The 20,142-nt window shown below is 36.8% G+C and overlaps 1 protein-coding gene across 1 annotated transcript in view; it reads right to left on the reverse strand.

The window, feature by feature from the left end:
• The window catches only part of LOC125242722 (acid sphingomyelinase-like phosphodiesterase 3a), a 105,726-nt gene that overhangs the window by 16,154 nt on the left and 69,430 nt on the right, over positions 1-20,142 (reverse strand). Inside the window, exons 3-5 of the mRNA XM_048151633.1 lie at positions 7,386-7,454; positions 2,880-3,039; positions 1,518-1,717 (exon numbers count right to left, since the gene is read on the reverse strand). Coding sequence (XP_048007590.1) covers positions 1,518-1,717; positions 2,880-3,039; positions 7,386-7,454 — 429 coding nt within the window. The remainder of the gene's footprint in view (positions 1-1,517; positions 1,718-2,879; positions 3,040-7,385; positions 7,455-20,142) is intronic.

The raw sequence follows: 20,142 nt of genomic DNA on the forward strand, positions 1-20,142 counted from the left end.
ATAGTATTTCATAAAATATCACGTATTCGGTACATGTCAAAATTTAATAATATTTACTTTTAAGGTACGCTTTCTCGTTGAATACGACAATCTGAATGATGCATCAGAGCCGGGGACCGTACTTACCAATCGCAATATTTTAGAACTGTATTTACGAGGAAGAACGAGTTAACAAAATATAAAAATAAACACAAACAAATGACATACAATAAATTAATAAAACAGTATTTACTATGCGATTTCTAATCAGAATGAGTAATTTTTATTTGTATATCACTAACTTACATTGTGGAAAATTAATGCTAATTGCATTTAGCTTCGCAACTTTACGTTAAAATTATATACGGTTCAGGTAACTGGTGACCGAAGAGCTGGCGACTTCCTCGCACAACGTATCAGCATTGCGATACAATGCGTTGGTACAATGCCTCAAGTCATTGCGATTGGTACAATGCCTCAAGGGCCTATTTTAGACATTAGCTAGCTTTTAAGTTTAGTCTTAGTTTCTTATATAATTATGTAAATATGTTCGTTAAATCCGAGTTCAATTTTCTTTATCCAAAATTACACTGTGTAGCGTAACCTTATACGAGTGATAAATTAAACCAGCGTGCGTAGCCCAATGCACAAACACTCACGAAACGAAGCGCTCGTAGATATCTATCTCTATCGCTCTTGCGTATTGAAGCGACAGAGCCAGAGTAACTTTCGGGGCGTTTCGTTTTCGTTTCGCGTCGTAGAAATGCCATTCGGCTACAGTATTTTTCTGTGTCCTCCATTAAAATGAATGTGATTGCTGGTTGTTACACAGTTACCAGAAGCAACATCACTTTTGGCCACTGCATACCTGATGAATAATTTTTATAGTGGTTCAACCTACCACACACTTTCGTTTATATGATAGCCAACTTAAGAGGATACGGTAGCGAAAATGCTAAAATGGAAAGGAGCCCTCCTTTCAACTTGGTAATTTTAGTTAAATATACAAGTGTTATTAACTAGATTTATCAAAAAAAATTGCCCATTAAGAACAACTCAGTAAAAAGATATTTCAAAAAAATCTTTAAAATCGCTCTCTACTCTTTCCTCCTTAAAAACTTAATCAATTGGAACGAAATTTGAGAATCTGAATGACAATGAAATAATCTATGTCGGACTGTTTAGCTTTTTTGGTTAATTGTTACCAATCTTCAGTATCTCACCTTTTTTTGCGCCACAATGAAAAAGGCCGTTTTTGGAAATTTTTGATTGGCTCTAGAATCTTTAAAAAGCAGAATATCAAAAAAATCAAAACGGTCCGACACAGATAAAAATAATAACAATCTGTGTTGAAAAAATCATTGCTCTATCTTCAAAAACCAGGGAGGAAATAGTCTATAAATAATTGTATGGAGAATTGACCCCTACCGTATCGTCTTAACGCTGCACAACACTTATTGCCACATAAATCACAAGTATGTCTAACAAAAGCATATATATGTCTATCAAAACATAAGCTTACGTTGACTAGAACTTACCATTCTTAAAAGTCTGCAAAGCCTCAAGCGGCAGCCAATGCCCCCAGAGGTTGGTCAGGTTCTCCGACGGCGCCGGGTCCAGGTGACCCAGTACCGGGAACACGAAGTGCGAGCTGAAGGTTCTGCCCATTAGGTCTGTCATGTTCCTTATCGCCTGGTACCGCTCTTCGTCGCTGCCGTACCGGGATGCTATGATATCCCTGTAAAATTTATAAATATTAAGAATAATTGTGGCTATTAATGTCCCATTGCTGGCACAGGCCTCCTCTCTAACGCGTGAGAGTACCGACTTTAGCCCAATGCGGATTGCGCACTGCATACATCTTTGAATTTCGTCGCGGATGTAGTGTTGGAAGATTTTTTTATTTACTTTGAAAAAAATATGCCTGTCGTGGCTTCTAACCCCCGTGGTGACTAGACATAGATTGACTGACTTAGTGATAAACATATTTGGAACCACATAAGTTACCTACATATAAATTCTAACATGACAACAAGACAAAATTAGACGACTAATCAGAGAATGGAACAGAAAGGAGGTCAGACTGTTTCAAAGCCACTTTCCTGGATAATCTACTGTAATAAATAGTTATCTAGTCAGTTAGCCAGTAAAGCTTTGAACATGCTACGAAATTTTGTTCATAACGAATCTAATTAATAAAACTCACTTGCAGTTGGAAACGTAACTTTGGATAATTTGAGCTTACCTAACCATAATTTCAGTTTCATTGTTAAAACTAACCATAACTATGTAACTATTTTGTAATAGTTGGACTAAATGCATTTGATTAATGTAAATAACGGCGGTTATAATGCTGTCAGCAACTTATTGTACGGTATTATTTAAGTTAGCGCTAAATTCGCGTAATGATAGTAAAGTTTAAAAAATCTCTCTCTCTCTCTCTCTCTCTCTCTCTCTCTCCCTCCTCTCTCTCTCTCTCTCTCTCTCTCTCTCTCTCTCTAGCATAGGATACCTATCACCGCAGAGCTTCATTAAAATAAGTTATTCTTAATCCCTTCCTAGTCTTTCGTGCATCAGGTTCCGCAAAAGTTCCTAGAGTATGTGTGAAAAGTTTTCTTTTTGCGTCAATTCATGGATCTTTTTTAATATTAGGGGTTTTACAGTGGGTCAAAATATGTTTTTATTTTTATTTTTTTAGAATATCTACGTAAAAAATAACCTGAAAATGTCGTTAGACTTATATTGACCGAGATATATACCGTGATTACCTTTTTGATTTTTGTCGAGCTCCCGATATTTCGACGCAGTTGCATGCATCATGATCACGGAAAACTGAAGAAGGCGGGTGGATAACCGGGAATCATTCAAAACTCTTAAAAATGTCGTGAACTTGAACATACCCCGTCCACAGCACGAACTCGACGTTCTCGGAGTGTCGTGTGCGCATGTGGCGCGCCGCGGACTCGATCAGCTCGAGCGAGCTGTCGCACGAGTAGTCGCCGAAGCGGCCCAGCGCGCGGTGGTGGCCCGAACTGCCGCGCTCGTCTGCTCGCCGACAGTCTAAACAGAAATGTATGTCAAATTCAAATCCTAAATAGGCTTACAATAAATACTTTTAAATCGTCTACAATGTACTATCAGCTGCAAAAGTGCATGACGAATTTATCAATGAATTCATTCATAATTTCTTCATGCAATTTTGCAGCTCAATTATCATCTTAGCTAATCGCAACAGGGAAGACACTGCAAGGCTAGCACACAGGCAGCAGGTTCGAAGGCGAATAGTCAAGTTTCGCGGAATTTTATTCGGCCGAATGTTCATTTCCCAACTTATCATATTATTTTATTTGCCAAGCTCACGTAAACGGGTAAACCACGGGGCGTTGGTAAACCAACTTAACATTTGGCCTTTTTTAGGGTTTCGTAGTCAACTAGGAACCCTTATAGTTTCGCCATGTCTGTCTGTCCGTCCGTCCGTCCGTCCGTCCGTCCGCGGATAATCTCAGTAACCGTTAGCACTAGAAAGCTGAAATTTGGTACCAATATGTATATCAATCACGCCAACAAAGTGCAAAAATAAAAAATGGAAAAAAATGTTTTATTAGGGTACCCCCCTACATGTAAAGTGGGGGCTGACATTTTTTTCATTCCAACCCCAATGTGTGATATATTGTTGGATAGGTATTTAAAAATGAATAAGGGTTTACTAAGATCGTTTTTTGATAATATTAATATTTTCGGAAATAATCGCTCCTAAATGAAAAAAAAGTGCGTCCCCCCCCCTCTAACTTTTGAACCATATGTTTAAAAAATATGAAAAAAATCACAAAAGTAGAACTTTATAAGGTGAAATAGGCTGAGAGCCTGGGAGTTGGTTGATGGAAACACTGTAGTCAGTTCCGGTCTAAACATGTAATCTCTCCAACCTAACTCCTAACTCCCCACTCTAACTCTCCCCCAATACTAAAGTACATTATCTTATATATACTTAATCTACGTGACAGAGGCAATCCCTTATCGTATGGAGAGGTGGTTTATCTGCATTCAATCACTACTACGTTGTCTACGTGATCAACGTGTAGGAATGTCTACTAGCCTATCACACCTCCCCTGAAAAGGTAAGGGGTTCCCTCCCCCCGAAAGAAACTAAAGGCAATACAATTAAGTCCTATGCTTATACACTAAACACTTTTCACTTTACAATCTAATATTTAACTTATATTAGTACTAACATTCCATACATAGTCAATAACATTTTAACAACTATAAACTCACTACGTAATTACAGGTAACTATTTTAAAACCAATTATGAATATACAGTAGCTAATATTATACTAATGATTATAATAATGATCACTTATCGGTTGACACAGGGGCTAGTGTATCAAGTGCAGTTGCATTGTAGAGGATTAAAACTTATATTTTAACTAACGAATTCTAACTCATCATCTTACATCACATACCTAAAACCTTAAGTAAGCGTCTTTTATTATATAAGTAAATTAATCTGCCAATTAGTCATGTTACAAAACTTATCATAACAAATCCAGTATATACCTACTTATAACGATTTTAACAACAAAAAAAAAATAAAGATGTCATAGCTAGTATTACAGTTTATTCAAACCATTTGGTCAAAACCCATTATTCTCAATTCCCGATCGGTATTGTATGTCCATGTCCTTTTCTTTATGATCACCTAGGTAAATAAATCCATTTTGTCTCTCGCGCGCGTAAAATCCTTTTTAAAATAATTATAACATTTATAACATATTATGTACGTACCCTCATTTTATTTGAGCTCATCTTTTTACTCTTTCACAAACATATACATATCCTAACCAAGTCTCGGGACGCTACGTCTTGGCGTGCCTTCGTCCATGAAGAATCTTGATTTATGTAATTTATAGAGTAACTAAATATTCATAATATCAATTCAAATATCATTATTAATGATATATATATTCATTCATTAAAAAAAATGAAAATCTTATCTTGTGTATTTCTAATAATACCTCGAGCTGGTTAAACACCAAAGGCAAATTATTGAATTGTCATGTCCGGTTAAACTCATCTGATGAGCGAATCATCGAAATAATATTATTATTTAATTAACTGACTTCCATACGTACGTCATGTCATAATTTAACATTGACATTATGCAGTCCGTCTGACCTAGAAAATTATGCACCCATTTTTTATTGCTTACTCGAAACTACATCAGTCTTCGACCTTGCTGAATTGGTTTGAGTATGCACAAATGAATACATAATATTTATTTATAGAACGATACTGCTATTTCTTATTTGAACGTAATATTAACACTACAAATTACATCACATTTAAATACTATTAATTATCATTATAGGTAATATTTATATCCAATAACAATCAAATTAAATTAATAGACAAAAAATAAAACATACAATCCTAACAATAAACACAAGTAATTAGAACCATAAAAAAAAACATTACATTAAAACTAAACTTCACCTCTTTGCCGCTCGCGCTCGACGTGCTGTGCTGCATTCGCCGAGTCGCCTGGCCGGTGCCTACGCCAATCCCGCGCCAAATCCTGCAGCCATCTCGAACCTCCAGTATGCTCCATACTCTCCATAGCCACAACGCCCAATCTCGCAGCGATACTTGATGATCCATTTCAACTTTTTTTTTAAAAACACTGGTCCAGCTGGTCTTCCGCGTCGTCATCTGCGTCCTCGCCATCCATGTTTTTAAGTGTTCGCAGCAACAGCGCGTAGACAGCTACGTCACGGTCGGTGTCACAAAGTCCACGGTCGCCATGAAATAGGCTGAGAGCCTGGGAGTGGGTTGATGGAAACACTGTAGTCAGTTCCGGTCTAAAGATGTAATCTCTCCAACCTAACTCCTAACTCTCCTCTCTAACTCTCCCCCAATACTAAAGTACATTATCTTATATATACTTAATCTACGTGACAGAGGCAATCCCTTATCGTATGGAGAGGTGGTTTATCTGCATTCAATCACTACTACGTTGTCTACGTGATCAACGTGTAGGAATTCTACTAGCCTATCACAACTAAATGAAACTCGGCAAAAAATAGTTCTGCGAAAAGGCAGAACACCCTATTTGTAAGACCCATATTTTGAAAAAAAAAAATGTATATGTACTTATTTTGTTATGAACTTTGACATCGTCTTAATAACATTTTTGGAAATTTTGTTTTAGTGAAGGGTCTTACATATATGAAATCTAGACTTTTCTAAAAATGCAAGAGCGATTTTAATGTTGAACTAATTGAGGCAAAAGTTTTGACCAAAGAACCAGTTTTGGTCCTAGAATAGTTCAACTTTGATGCTAAATATCACAGAATAAATGAGCTGTGAAGTCATTTTATGGGATACTACTTTGCTTAAAGACGATGCTGTTAATATGATAGGCTTTAGAAACTATCATAATATTCACAATACCAATGGATTCAAATCGAAGCTCATAGGAGTAGAGAATTCCCTTAAGAAACGTCGTTATTTAATATATCGTGGAAAAAATACAAATGTTTGCAAACAACGGTGGCTTTATACTATATTTGTAACTGTAATAATTTCATGTCAGAACGAAGTAATGAAATGTACAATGGAGGTCAAATAGAAATGAAAGCGCGAGCGTAGCGAAATTTTTTTCATTGTAAAATCGCCGCCCCTGGCGGTTTGACCCTAGTGTAAATTAGCCACTGGCAAGGACCCCAAAAATATAGTACTTTTGCGTACTATATATTTTTCATATAGAATATAGTACGCTGGGCCAAAATATAGTACAATACTATATTATAATTATACTACGGTTGGCAACCCTAGTGGTGACCGACAACGTCGATCCCAGCGCGTCCTCACGAACGGCAAATCTCGTCGCAACTCGTACTTGTATATTCTACATAGATCACATGTTCGTATTTTTAACCCCCGACGCAAAAGCGACGGGGTGTTATAAGTTTGACGTATCTGTTTGTGTGTGTGTCTGTCTGTCTGTCTGTTTATCTGTCTGTCTGTGTGTGTGTCTGTCTGTGGCATCGTAGCTCCCGAACGGATGAACCAATTTCGATTTAGTTTTTTTTTGTTTGAAAGCTGAGTTAGTCGGGAGTGTTCTTAGCCATGTTTTATGAAAATCGGTCCACTATGTCAAGGTCGGGGGTTTTAAAAAAACTTTAATTTTGTGGTTAGGTTATACTAAAATTGTATTAATGATATAAGGATTAGCAGTCTCTGTCTCGGCGATATAATCATGGAAATTATAATGGTGTTGGTACAAAAACGCTACACCCCGCCACACATAAACGCGAAACCAAGATCATCGACGCATCGCGTATATTATTTAGGTTCTGGGATCGAATCCTAGTTCGAAGGTTTCTATATATTCTTAATTACTTACGTCTTCTAGTGTCGCCCTGTGACGTGTACAGCGGATCATAATGGAAGTCCGTGATGTGCCAAAAATAACCTGCAACAAACAAAACATAACGGTTAAGCATCTCTTCTAAGGGTCACTTGCACCACTGAATATTAAGTTAAGCTAAGCGGGTGGTGCAAGTGGCCCTAAATAAGATAGAATACTAAGGTCAGATAATTATAGTTTAAAGCTTTCAATGCATCTCAGCAGTTATATGTAACTACACAGCTAACCTTAACTTATCAATTAATTTATAATATGAATGGTCCTAGTGATTTTTCCAACCCGCATATCCAATCATATTGTCAATTTAAAAACCGGCCAAGAGCGTGTCGGGCCACGCTCAGTGTAGGGTTTCGTAGTTTTTCGTATTTTTCTCAAAAACTGAACCTATCGTTCAAAAGTTAGAGGGGGGGGACGCACTTTTTTTTCCTTTAGGAGCGATTATTTCCAAAAATATCAATATTATCAAAAAACGATCTTAGTAAACCCTTATTTATTTTTAAATACCTATCCAACAATATATCACACGTTGGGGTTGGAATGAAAAAAAATATCAGCCCCCATGTAGCCATTTACATGTAGGGGGGGTACCCTAATAAAACATTTTTTCCATTTTTTATTTTTGCACTTTGTTGGCGTTATTGATATACATATTGGTACCAAATTTCAGCTTTCTAGTTCTTACGGTTACTGAGATTATCCGCGGACGGACGGACGGACGGACGGACGGACAGACAGACAGACATGGCGAAACTATAAGGGTTCCTAGTTGACTACGGAACCCTAAAAAACTTGTATCTTCGTCTGAAAAGAAAATTGTAGTAAGTATGTATGGAATGCATATAGACTTACTGCGTTTTATCTTTGAGGAACAGCGTGAGATACGAGATTTTTTAAAAGTAGTGACGATATTTCAATGACCACTTTATTAATATTTGTGACAATAAAGTGTATGTTTTTAGTGCTTGCAGTCAATTTTACCTATTTTACTATACACCTATGTATGTAAATTTGCGTTCTCGGAGTTTTTAATGGAAGTTGTAAGGTGTTCATTGTTATTATATTTTTTAAAGAAACGGGTTTATGGAGGATTTTTTCTCATAAGTCATATAAAAACTAAAGGGGTCAGAATTTTCGGATACGCAATATTTATCATCTCAATCTGAACCCATAAGTCAAAAACGAAATCATTTTAATTATGTATTTGGCCCGACGGCTTGCAAAAGCGTCTAGCTTACCACTTTCAAACGGTCACAAATCCTCAAATACAGATTACAATTCAAATAGTTATACTATACCTACCTCTCAAAATAGCTACAGAGTTATGATTTTTTTTAAACTAGACATTGCCTTGTATTGCATGTTCTCTAAGAAGTTTCGCATGACCTACGCGAAAATAACACAAAAGAGCAAAATATCAATTTATAACCAGCCTTACAAATAGCACTAGGTACATTACAGAACACCCACATCAACTTCTATTGTCCTTTATTATATTAAAGAAAGCACTATCCTGTGAGATTCATCCCATTTCACAAATATAAAAATACAGCTCAGGGAGTTGAGCAATCCCACTTTCCTGCGCCTACATTACCCATTAAGACCCACTCGGGTCGCCGTATAATAAATTAAGACAATTTAATCCGGCGCAATACAAATCTCTTGTCTAATTTATTTCGCAAGTCGAATTCTGCGGGATATAACTTTTCGTACTCGAGTGCGTCGATGTCGGGATTCTGGAAGAGACGGCTCCTCCGCATATCGATGATTGAGTCCAAATTCAATTTATTTTCGGGACCCGTTTTTAGCAAAGAACGTTCAATGGCATTATGTTATTTTTCATCGATCGCATGCAAGATGATGCTCAAAAATAGTGGTGATCTTTATAGTATCGATAAAGGTTCAAGATTAAGTATTTAGGTACCCACTCGTAAGAATTGGTCTATAAAACAACGTTGACAGAATCTAGTTAAATAGGGCAAAACTATTTTAAACTTGTTTTTTTGTAGATTAAGATGCATTGCGTCAAAATATCACAGTTCAATAACGCAAAACAAAGATTAAGACGAATAGAACGAAAACATTTTCTATCAATTTCTTACTTTAGTCTGACACCAGGATTATTCTTAAATACCACTGTAGCCTCAACCGACAAAATGGTGTGAGAAATATCCGCTACGTTAATTTCAACGCAGTGACAACAAAATAATTAGAAGACCAAAATTAGCGCCATGGAAATGCAAATTAAACACACAAATTTCGCCGCTGGCGTGGGTCCAACTCAAACCTACGTGTCAGAAGCGAGCCCTCTAAAATTAACAGCTGCACAACTTGTAATGTATGTAATTGTAAAAATGCCTATGCCTTTCGCGTCGCGTTGGGTCATAGTGATCATCACTATGACCCAACTCTCACGAGGCTACTCTTAAGCTATTTGTGTTTCGTACACGTATCCTACGCGTCGCTTGTCTAAGTATCCGCCATGTGTATCTACTACGTTTCGCACACAACGAGATGTTTGATATCAGTTGCAGGACACTGTAATGCTGGACGCACCCTACTCGTGTCGTAAGCGCGTTACATCTCAATCGCTTAGCTATTCAAATAATAGTCTCGTGAGAGAAGGGCCTGATATTTAAATGTTATATTCAGATGTATCTGTCATGGAAAATGTATCTTACATTAAAGACTTTGTGATATCACCATAAAACATGACTTTATACTACATAAAAAATGTATTTATTAGTAAGACGGACACACTAAGTAGGTTAAAATTAGAAGACTTAAAGTTAAAGTTTTGAAAAAAAAAATTAAAGTTTTGTTTTCATAGTAAATACAGCTTCTTTAGGAATGGAACTGAGAGAACTTAACACTTTCGCTACCAAGAACCCGACTGTCGGGCACACCGCTCGTAGAAGCGTAGCCGATTACATGGGTTTCCCCGTATGTAGCGAAAATGTCGTAGCGCCGCGTAGAGCCCGGTTTCGAAAGTGTTAAAGATACTTGGATTTTTATAGTATAGCAGCATTCAGCAATATGGGGATTACATTGACAGCGATAAAGGGCTAGTGCCAAGATAAGATGCGCGAGAGGCCAGAGCCAAATGCTCTGTGTTGGCAATGCTTTGAAGCCAATGTTAAATAACGAGCAAGTAACAAAAACTCGCAGAAAATTCTAACAGGAACGGAGCCTCGAGGATCAAATTCATCTTTGCATTTTACATCTTGAAATTATCCAAGAATTATGCAAATGGCGTTTTGTGCTATTGATACTGTTCAGTTTTAGGACACACTTTGTGAGCTACTGACTACGTAGCCAACATACAAATCGTTTTCACTTCGAAAAGCAACTGGTACTATTGCAATAATATGGTTGGGCACCTTGATTAGGCACCCTTATCCTGTATTTTGTATACAAACAAAACGATTCACAGTAAAGGAACGATTAATATTCAAATCGTTTTTACTTCGAAACGCAACTGTTATTGCAATAATATGATTGGGCACCTTGGTTAGGCACCCTTATCCTGTAATTTTTATACAAACACAAAACGATTCACAGTAACGGGACGATCAATACTAACAACGTGTAAGTTCATATTTAAGTAAAGTATTATTGTAACCTAAGGTCTGTCTTTTCCAGTATTCTGTCTTTACATCCCCGCAGTGTTTGAATACGTAACGTGTTCATCAGCCGCCTGCTCTCTCATTAATCACACGTTTTTGCCCCATCTCCGGCAAACGCAAACTGTGATAAATCCGAACGAATTACTACCACAGTAAGCCAATGTGCGAGTAGAGTATTCTCAAACAAAGCGTTCACGAGAGTTTATACAACAATGAGGAGGCACACTCAAAGGTTATGACAGATGGCGCCACCCTATTAGTCCATTGCATAGATTAAGAATATCATACGTGAGAGCGAGAAGATGATATTTGTTTTCTCTCTCACACATTGAATGACAGTGACATACCTAGACACTTGCACAGGCGCCGCCTGGCGGGATACAATGTCAGTCTCCTCATTAGTAACACTTCGCCACTTGAAAGTCTGTGGTGTGAAAGTATTCAATTCTATTAATATAATTGGAATGGCCAGTAGTGGAGATTTTATTGACCCTCGGGTTAACCCTCTATTTTCGTTGGCGCAAGGGGCCTTAAACCACTATAACTACTTCTATTACTAGTATAACAGTTTCAACGAAATCTATCTTAATGGAAAATATCGTACGAACCATTATTAGCCGCGTCTACTATACTCAAGCTGCTGTTACTTCTATAATTTGAACATCGAACGAAACTAAAAAAAAAAACATTAAGGTAGGTTACTATTTTTAATCCTTACACTGTGCACGTAAGCTCCGGTTACGTCGCGCTGCGAAAACATAACGCACATGAGTGACAAATTTGTTTTTGAGGGAACGAGGGATCGATGGAATATGGAATTGGATTTTTGATATACCTGAAAACAATTTGTTTTGAAGTCAAATATATTCATCTAGTTTACGAGAGAATTCGATTTGTCAAAATAGCGTACATGCATTGAAAGTATGATTTTATTTTAGGTATACACATATCAGGTATACACCGTGTTATTATGATTTCTGTTAAAGGGAAAAGTCCATTAGGTGAAATAGTATTAATTTCTCTATGAATCTATAATATTGTCTATCTCAGTTGCTCAAATATTAACTGGAAGAGATCCCTTAAAGGGATAAGTTCATCTTTGTACATACAAATTGTTTGTGAAATACAATATTTAAAACACAAAATAGTAATTTAATATATAATTATATGTATACCTATTTCAAAATGTAAAGCGAGTGTCATAGATTTTATTGCCGACTACTGACCGCGTGTAGAGTCATTACTGCGGATATACTGTTTAATAATTTAATATGTGAAACCGACTTCACGAGTCTTTATTTAAGAAGTATAATTAGGTATTATTGAAGCTAAAAAAACACAGAATATTTTCCAAATAATATCGAATATACATATTGGTTTGCATTATGTAAATAGTAATTGGGATTTTCAAGACTATAATCTATTTGAAATCGTAATATAGACAACTTAGACGACTAGATTTTAACTTTTGAATGAATATGAAGCCGAATCTTCTTCTTTTTCGTTTCATTTGATAATCAGGATGATGATCCTTAAAACGTTAGGAAACCACGCACGCGCCGAATTTATTATCTGCAGTATAATAGAAGGGAAATAAATTGTCTTCCTGTGAATAAATTAGGACTATAAAAGCTTTATTACAACTGACGTGCTCACACTTAAGGCAACGATACACCGAAGAGACCGCGACTCATGAACGTCATGATACTCAAAATTATGATTAGCAAAAAACTAACAATCCAATTCTAATTTTAAAATGTAGTTAGTTCCGTAAACTTCGCTCTAGATTAGACGTCAAATACATCAGAGTGACTTAATGTTAAAATATTTAAAGTTAGTATATATTATTTTTAATTCACAAAGAATACGTACCTAAACCATAAAAATCGTTGTAACGTATCCGAAATTTTAGTAAACTATTAAACTGGATTAAATTAACATAAAACCATTGAGTGAAATACTAGCAATAATCATTATTGTAAATATGCAATCACTTCCCAACATTTCCCTACTAAAAGTTGTTCCACCAACAAACAACGACCAGCCATTTGAAAAGTTTAAACCATCACTCTCCATCGCGCGTATTGCATTACTCGTAGCTTCCCACGTGAACTTTGACTCCAATAAAATCAAATGTAATCGTACCTGGGTATCGTTCTTAATTTAAAAAGTCTCGCTTCAACCACATCACACGTGCAGAGGTCCTTGCTCTTTGGTAGAAAATAAGCAAACGTAGGTAACATGGATCAAACTCCAATTTTTATTGTAGTCACCCGAGATAATTAAAAAAGCATTTCTTGTCAAGTTAATACCTAATTTCATACACGGCTGAAACTGTAATGAAATGTGTAGGTATTGTAGAAATTATTCCGTGGTCTAGCTAAAATGACAGTTGGTAAGTAATCGAGAATCAAGAAAACTGTGTCGATATGACTGAACAAATGTCATCACATATTATTATTACGTAGAGTACAATGTCAGTTCTTAATTAAAAAAACATACCTCTCTATAACAGCAAGTTAAGGTTCCTCTAAATATGAAAAAAAAACAGAAATACCTACTAAGCAAGGCAAAGTGCCGCAGCACATGTACCTAATCTTAAATCTCATTTCACTGTAATTGTATTAAAACCGTTTCGAGCGAAGTCATTGAACTGATTAGAGAAGAGTGGCACATCTCATTTTAATAAATTTCAATGAAATATGTATCTCCTGTCGGTAGAAATAATGGCGGGACCCGCTTGAATACTAAAAATAAATCACCGTGGTTTTTTAATGCTCGGGAGAAAAGACTCGTTTCTTGTCCTTGCGAGGAAAGTGATTTTCTCACAAAGGAATGTGGCATAAATATGATTTCTAGCCTGTAGCTTTGTGTTGGAAATTATTACACTGTTATTGCACAATCGCAATGTTTTGGTTCAGTGAATGAATAAAATGATTATGATAAATGACAATGGATTGTAATTATTGAGGCTACCAGTAGAGTGGTCCGTGGCATTGAATGTAAGTACTCATAAATAATAGGCCCATGTTAAACATTCAGGATTGTATACGACACTCACTTTATCGAACGATTCGAGTACGATTATAAAAGATACTTATAAGTAAGTACCGATCCACATGTTACCTATTTAAACATTATAATATATCTTCTTAAACTGTAATTACGTTCTAACATTACAAATTATTAAAATATCAAGACGAACTTATTAGAACGCGGTATTCAACTTTTGTAGCCTTCATAAGGTTACCATTATATAATATACTATTAGGTACACACAACAAATGATCCTCAACGCTTCAATCCAGTTATAAAAATATCAAAATCATGATAAATGTATCTAAGGGGCACTTGCACCACCATTTTATATTAAAGACAGTTAACAGCCTACTAACCTTGAGTTAAGCGGTGCACCACCCGCTAGTGGTCCTAAAGAAACTATTTGTAAAGGTACCAGTCAATTAAATGAGTAAGGTAAGGTAAAAATCAATCCAATAAAAAACAATCCACTGACAAGCGTTGCTGCTTCTGCAATCGTGCGGCTAGAAATTGACTGATACTAAATGAGCGAAATGGCCCGGGTTTGTTGTAGTCATCCCTAAATATGCGTACGTGTGTTGTGTTACTTGTATTAAAGTTTCCCAAAACCCACCCAGAAAGTTCTCGAAGCGGTAGCACAGTTAATCAATCAGTCTTTGTTTCACCTCCGGATAATATTAATGGTGGTAAGAACCGGTTAGGTGATTTGTTAGGCGGAATCGGTTTTTGTCTAGGGAAATAAATGTGTTCTTCAGAACGGCTGTGTTTAGTTTTTATGGTCATCGCTCTTCGTTCGTTACTTTAGTGTTCATATAAAGTAAAGCATGTTATAAATATTGGTCTACTGGGAAAGCTGTATATAAGGCTAATAACTGGCTAACACACACACACACACAGACAGACGCGGCGGGGGCTTTGTTTTATGAGGTGTATCGATATCAATTAAAGTTCTCTTTATGACAGCTAGTACCCATTTTAGCTTTTAGCTCTTCTCGACTAGTGAACCCAATTCGAACTTTAATACACCTGTGTTAAAAAACAAAAATTAGCTCTAGGTAGGTAATATCAATCACTCTGGTCACTGAGAGATCGGTATCATATCACAGTGACATCTTATTTATGGAGGGTAATTGTTCTGTGTAATGCGTGCACGAATACGCAAAATGGTTGCCAATTATCTTTCCAGCACGAACTGGCGAACTACCTAAGGTTATCGTGGAAGCGCGTCTATCAAAGCACTTTGCGGCTTTTAGGGCTGTGTGTGCAGGATTTATTTAGATAAGGAGATTATTTTCATGGTAGATAACTAATTATGTCGCATTATCATTCAATGAGGTGAAGAAACATTATTTTAAATAGCATATATTTGGAGACCACTAGCATCTACATACAATTAGTAACTTTGTTGTATTTTAAACGCTAAATATGAATTGGTAGGACAGCGATCACTATATTCAATCCGAATAGAAATATAACATGATTTGATATTATGAGTAGTTGTAATATTACTCGTGGTACTCCGTACTCGTTATTTGACTGACATGTAAATGTGGCCTCACGAATAAAATGAAAATTATTTTTCCCATCACGGAAACTGTGGGAGTTCCGTGGGACCTTTGGGAAGCGTGCGCTGAGACAAATCCACATAGATGCCCTTTTGACGCTTTAATGAAATGTAAGAGGTACACTAGTTTATTTATTTTTAATATTGGATCACTAACATTTGCACAATTGAATAAGTCACCACTGCGTAAGAATACCTCGTATGATTGTTAATTTTGTACTAGCAGTCACAATGTATAGGTACATATCATAATAATCTCCATTGTACACGTATGTAAAAGCAACATGAAACTTCGCAAGGTCCAACTCTAGAGATCAAGTTGCAAGTTTCAATCCGAGCGCCGTAACTCAAATCGACAATACATATGTTGTAAAGCGAGAGATCGGTCGTTGCCGTCTCATGTCATTCCATAACAGACCCTACGGTCCTACCATGAGTCATTGACGTTTTAGAATACATTACTCGATAGCGTACCTAAAATTTATTGCTTTGAGTATGTTTGGTTGAGTACCGTTTGTGGGCGCTATTCACTTTCTCCGTACAATTAATCTTATTTTCCGTGACAATTACGAGCAATATCATCATCATCATCAGTCACATGCCCTTATCGCAGACGTTTGGGGTCGGCGTAGCGTGTCCTTGTCTTCCATATCTTTCTATCATTCACTTGTTTCCGTTTCAAATCATCTTCCACACAGTTCTTTCACCTTTTCTTCGGTTTTTCAATTATCAAGTAACGTAGTATGTATTAAAAAATGTCATAAATTCACGATAAGCCTCTATCGTAAGAACGCTTTTTTAATAGGTATCGACACAAAACGGTATAACCTTTTCGTGCGAACCCCTGAGGGCGTGCGTGCACCTTAATAACCACTTGATTGATGAACATATCCAACTCCAAGTTTTCTAATTATACTTATTGTTCGGTTTATTGATGTACACGCTTGTGCGAAATTAGTTTATGCACTATTTTCTGTGTACACTGTGTAAGAAAATCAAACTTATTTATATTTTACATGCACCGATAAGCAGACAAAATTAAAATCCATACTTTAATACTATAAATTATGGGAAAGTGTGAGTGTGTCTGTTTGTTTGTCCGTCCTTCACGGCAAAAACTTTATATAAGCATGTTTTTATTTGTATTATAGAGGTATTGCATGTATTGTTAATGTGTAGGTGTATTGGTTGAAACTGTAAGCTTACACTATGTTCAATAAATAAATCTAAAATAAATCTAAATAAATCTAAAAACGAAGCGACGAATTGTCGTGATTTTTCAAGTGGAGACAGTTGAAGGGATGGAGAGTGACATATGCTAATTTATGTCTCTTTCTAACGCGAGCGAAGCCGCGGGCAAAAGCTAGGTAGGTTTTTTTTTTTTTATTAGCCTACTGTAGTGTCCCACTGCTGGGCAAAGGCCTCCCCTCGCTTCTTCCACTCAACCCTGTCATGTGCGTAATTTTGCCAGCTTGGATAAAATGCGTTCAAGTCGTCCCGCCATCTCTTTTTCGGTCTGCCTGAACCCCGGCCTGCACCCTCCACGCTGTTCCGTGGGTCCCACTCGGTAACCATTTTGGCCCACCGTCACCGTCACCGTTGGTCACCGTTCGTTCGTAGGTTATAAATAAAAAACCTCACCGAAGTCGCTGCCACTGGAAAGTGTGCCCAGAAGGCTGGGGGGAGTGGGGGACAATTCGACTCGGCCAATTTGACGTTTCACTTTGACTCTCCGTTGATAGGTTCCGTGTTCCGTATCATGGGTTCCCGAATACGTACTTGCAACTAAGCTGTCATCAGCTGTCCACATTGCAACTTTGGACGGATACTGATGTGATGTGGAAATTATCAGTTATCTTTTAACGAAGTAATTCACGCAGTTTTCAAATGATTTGTGTAAATTTATTTAAACTTCCGTTGATATAAATCCATTATATCGTAAATTAAAGTTACGTTCTGAATAGAACACAATGTGTGCTTTTATGAATAAACCTTTTAAAATTAATATTTTTATATTACAAATGAAACCGAATTATGTTTTCTCTTTAAATTATTTTCATACCGCAAAAAGTACCTTACTAAAATAAAATTAAAATATACGCAATGAGAATTACAGTTCAAAAATAAACTAGGTACCTACATAAATGATAACTGGATGCTGATAAGCAACAATGTGTCAACTCACACGCCAACCATTTTGAGAAAATGGCGTCTAAAGATTTTTTGTGTTTCTCTTTAAAAAAATAGTTTTTATTTAGATTGTTGTGTTTTTCAGCTATAATATGTTGACTAGTAGTGATTATTGTAGCTTAATTTCAAAACAAACTTCAATTTGACGAAATAATGCCCTTTTCTTTTATTGCGAATTGTTCGATGACGTTAAACTTTTTCAAGACTGTGTTATATTTCTTTCATGATACTTAACTCACTTTTGCTAATTGTTTAAAAATATCTATGAGACTTAAATAAACATGTTAAAGCACATGACTTGTTGTTGTGAAATACTCAACCTATGCACAAATTTAACTTTATACTTAAGTGTTAAGTTATCATATCAGTCATGGTTATGTTATTAGGTATGTAGGAATCAAAACATTATTTGTTAATCAAACCTTGTAATGTTTTTTTCTACTCCCAAACTGTTATTCGACATTTACAGGGTCGTGCATAGATCTTTAAAACCCTTCATAAAAGTCTATTCCCCAAAGCCAGCGTCCGCTGGCTTTCCGCGCGTGCGCTCAGTATCGAAAAATCTGAAAACACATTGTTTGGTTCTGTAACCATGGAAACGCATTGTTATAACGATACTGCGTGCGTGCGCGGGAAGGCTTTGGGCAGCTGAGCTGACAGTGCAAGCTTTTGCATCAAAATACAGGAAACAAGAAAACTATTAAAAACGAAGTGCATGGTAGTTGTAAAAGTATTGTATTGTATGCAATGGTGTTTAACTGACTCAAAAATACTCGTGGCATCTTAATGACAAATTTCGGCTTTGCCTCAAATTGTTACCCACGCCACTCATCTTTTTGACCTCCTTTAAACGCCTCTTGCATAAAATACTATAAATTAACTATTAGAGTAATGATTATTTCTAGACAGATATTTAATTTATCTGTGCTTTTTCAACAAAGAATCGGTACTAAAACTAAATAATCATCTTTTATCTAAAAAAAATAAACTACTTATCAAAAATATTAATCAAAATATTTTTTTACGCTAAGAAATGGACTCAGTCATTTAAATCATGAATAACTCATGACTTGTACAAAAACAAAAAATAAAATATCTTTTAACAAAATAATAAATGACCATTTAGTAAGTATTAATCAAAACCTATGACTTTTTGACATTTTATGTTCATGGTGAATGTTACAGAATTGCCGTGTGGTTGCCGGCTCAAGAATAGCCCACTCCGTGCTTTCCGTGGATGTCGTAAAAGGCGACTAAAGGAATAAAATAAAATGACAGCCACCTATGTCAACTAGGAATTCCCTAAGGAGGGTTAACGTCAGGCAGGCGGCCGGTTGTAAAAACTAAATGCCAAATCCCCTTGCAGCATGATTATCGGACAGAATGAGATGAGCGACAGGGCTAGGGCGTACCCCGCAGGCGACGCGCAGGGGCAGCACCCGGCTCCTGTGGGAAATGGACTAGGGTTGTCGCACCAGCCCGGGTGGGGGCGACGTAAGAAGCGAGCCCGGGAACCGAAGTATGTGAGGTTGAGGTATGCGAGCTGGAATATAGCGACGATGACTGGAAGAGGAAGGGAACTAGCAGATGTGATGAAAAGGCGACGTATAAATGTAGCTTTTTTACAGGAGACAAAGTGGAAGGGTGCAAGGGCCAGAGAGATTGGGGAAGGATATAAGTTTTACTATTGTGGAAGTAACGGCAGACGGAATGGTGTAGGTATAGTTTTGGACAGTCAGTTGAAACAGGGTGTCACAAATGTTAACAGGATGAGTGACAGAATCATCGCTGTAAAAGTAATGATAGACAACGTGACAATTAATTTGATAAGTGTGTATGCTCCTCAGACTGGATGTGATGATGTAGCGAAAGAGAAGTTTTGGGAGGAATTTGATAGTATTTTAATGGATATTCCAGACAGTGAAGATGTGTTCGTGGGTGGCGATTTTAATGGTCATGTGGGAAGAATGAATGATGGGTATGAAAGGGTGCATGGGGGCTTCGGTTTCGGAACCCGTAATATACAAGGTGAAGCACTACTGCAAGCAGCCGCCGCATTTGACCTAGCGATCGCCAACACCTGGTTTCTAAAAAGAGACGAACACCTGATCACCTACAAAAGTGGCAGACACACAACGCAGATTGACTATTTCCTGGTAAAGAGAAATAAAGTCAACTGCGTAAAGGATGTTAAAATAATACCAGGTGAACATCTTACTTCCCAGCATAGACTGCTTGTAATGGATGTGAACATAAGAGTCAATTTACATAAAAGGATAGAGCGGCCCCCTGTAAAGATAAGATGGAAAATGCTAGA

Source organism: Leguminivora glycinivorella, chromosome 3, assembly GCF_023078275.1.
Source record: "Leguminivora glycinivorella isolate SPB_JAAS2020 chromosome 3, LegGlyc_1.1, whole genome shotgun sequence".
NCBI lineage: Eukaryota > Metazoa > Arthropoda > Insecta > Lepidoptera > Tortricidae > Leguminivora > Leguminivora glycinivorella.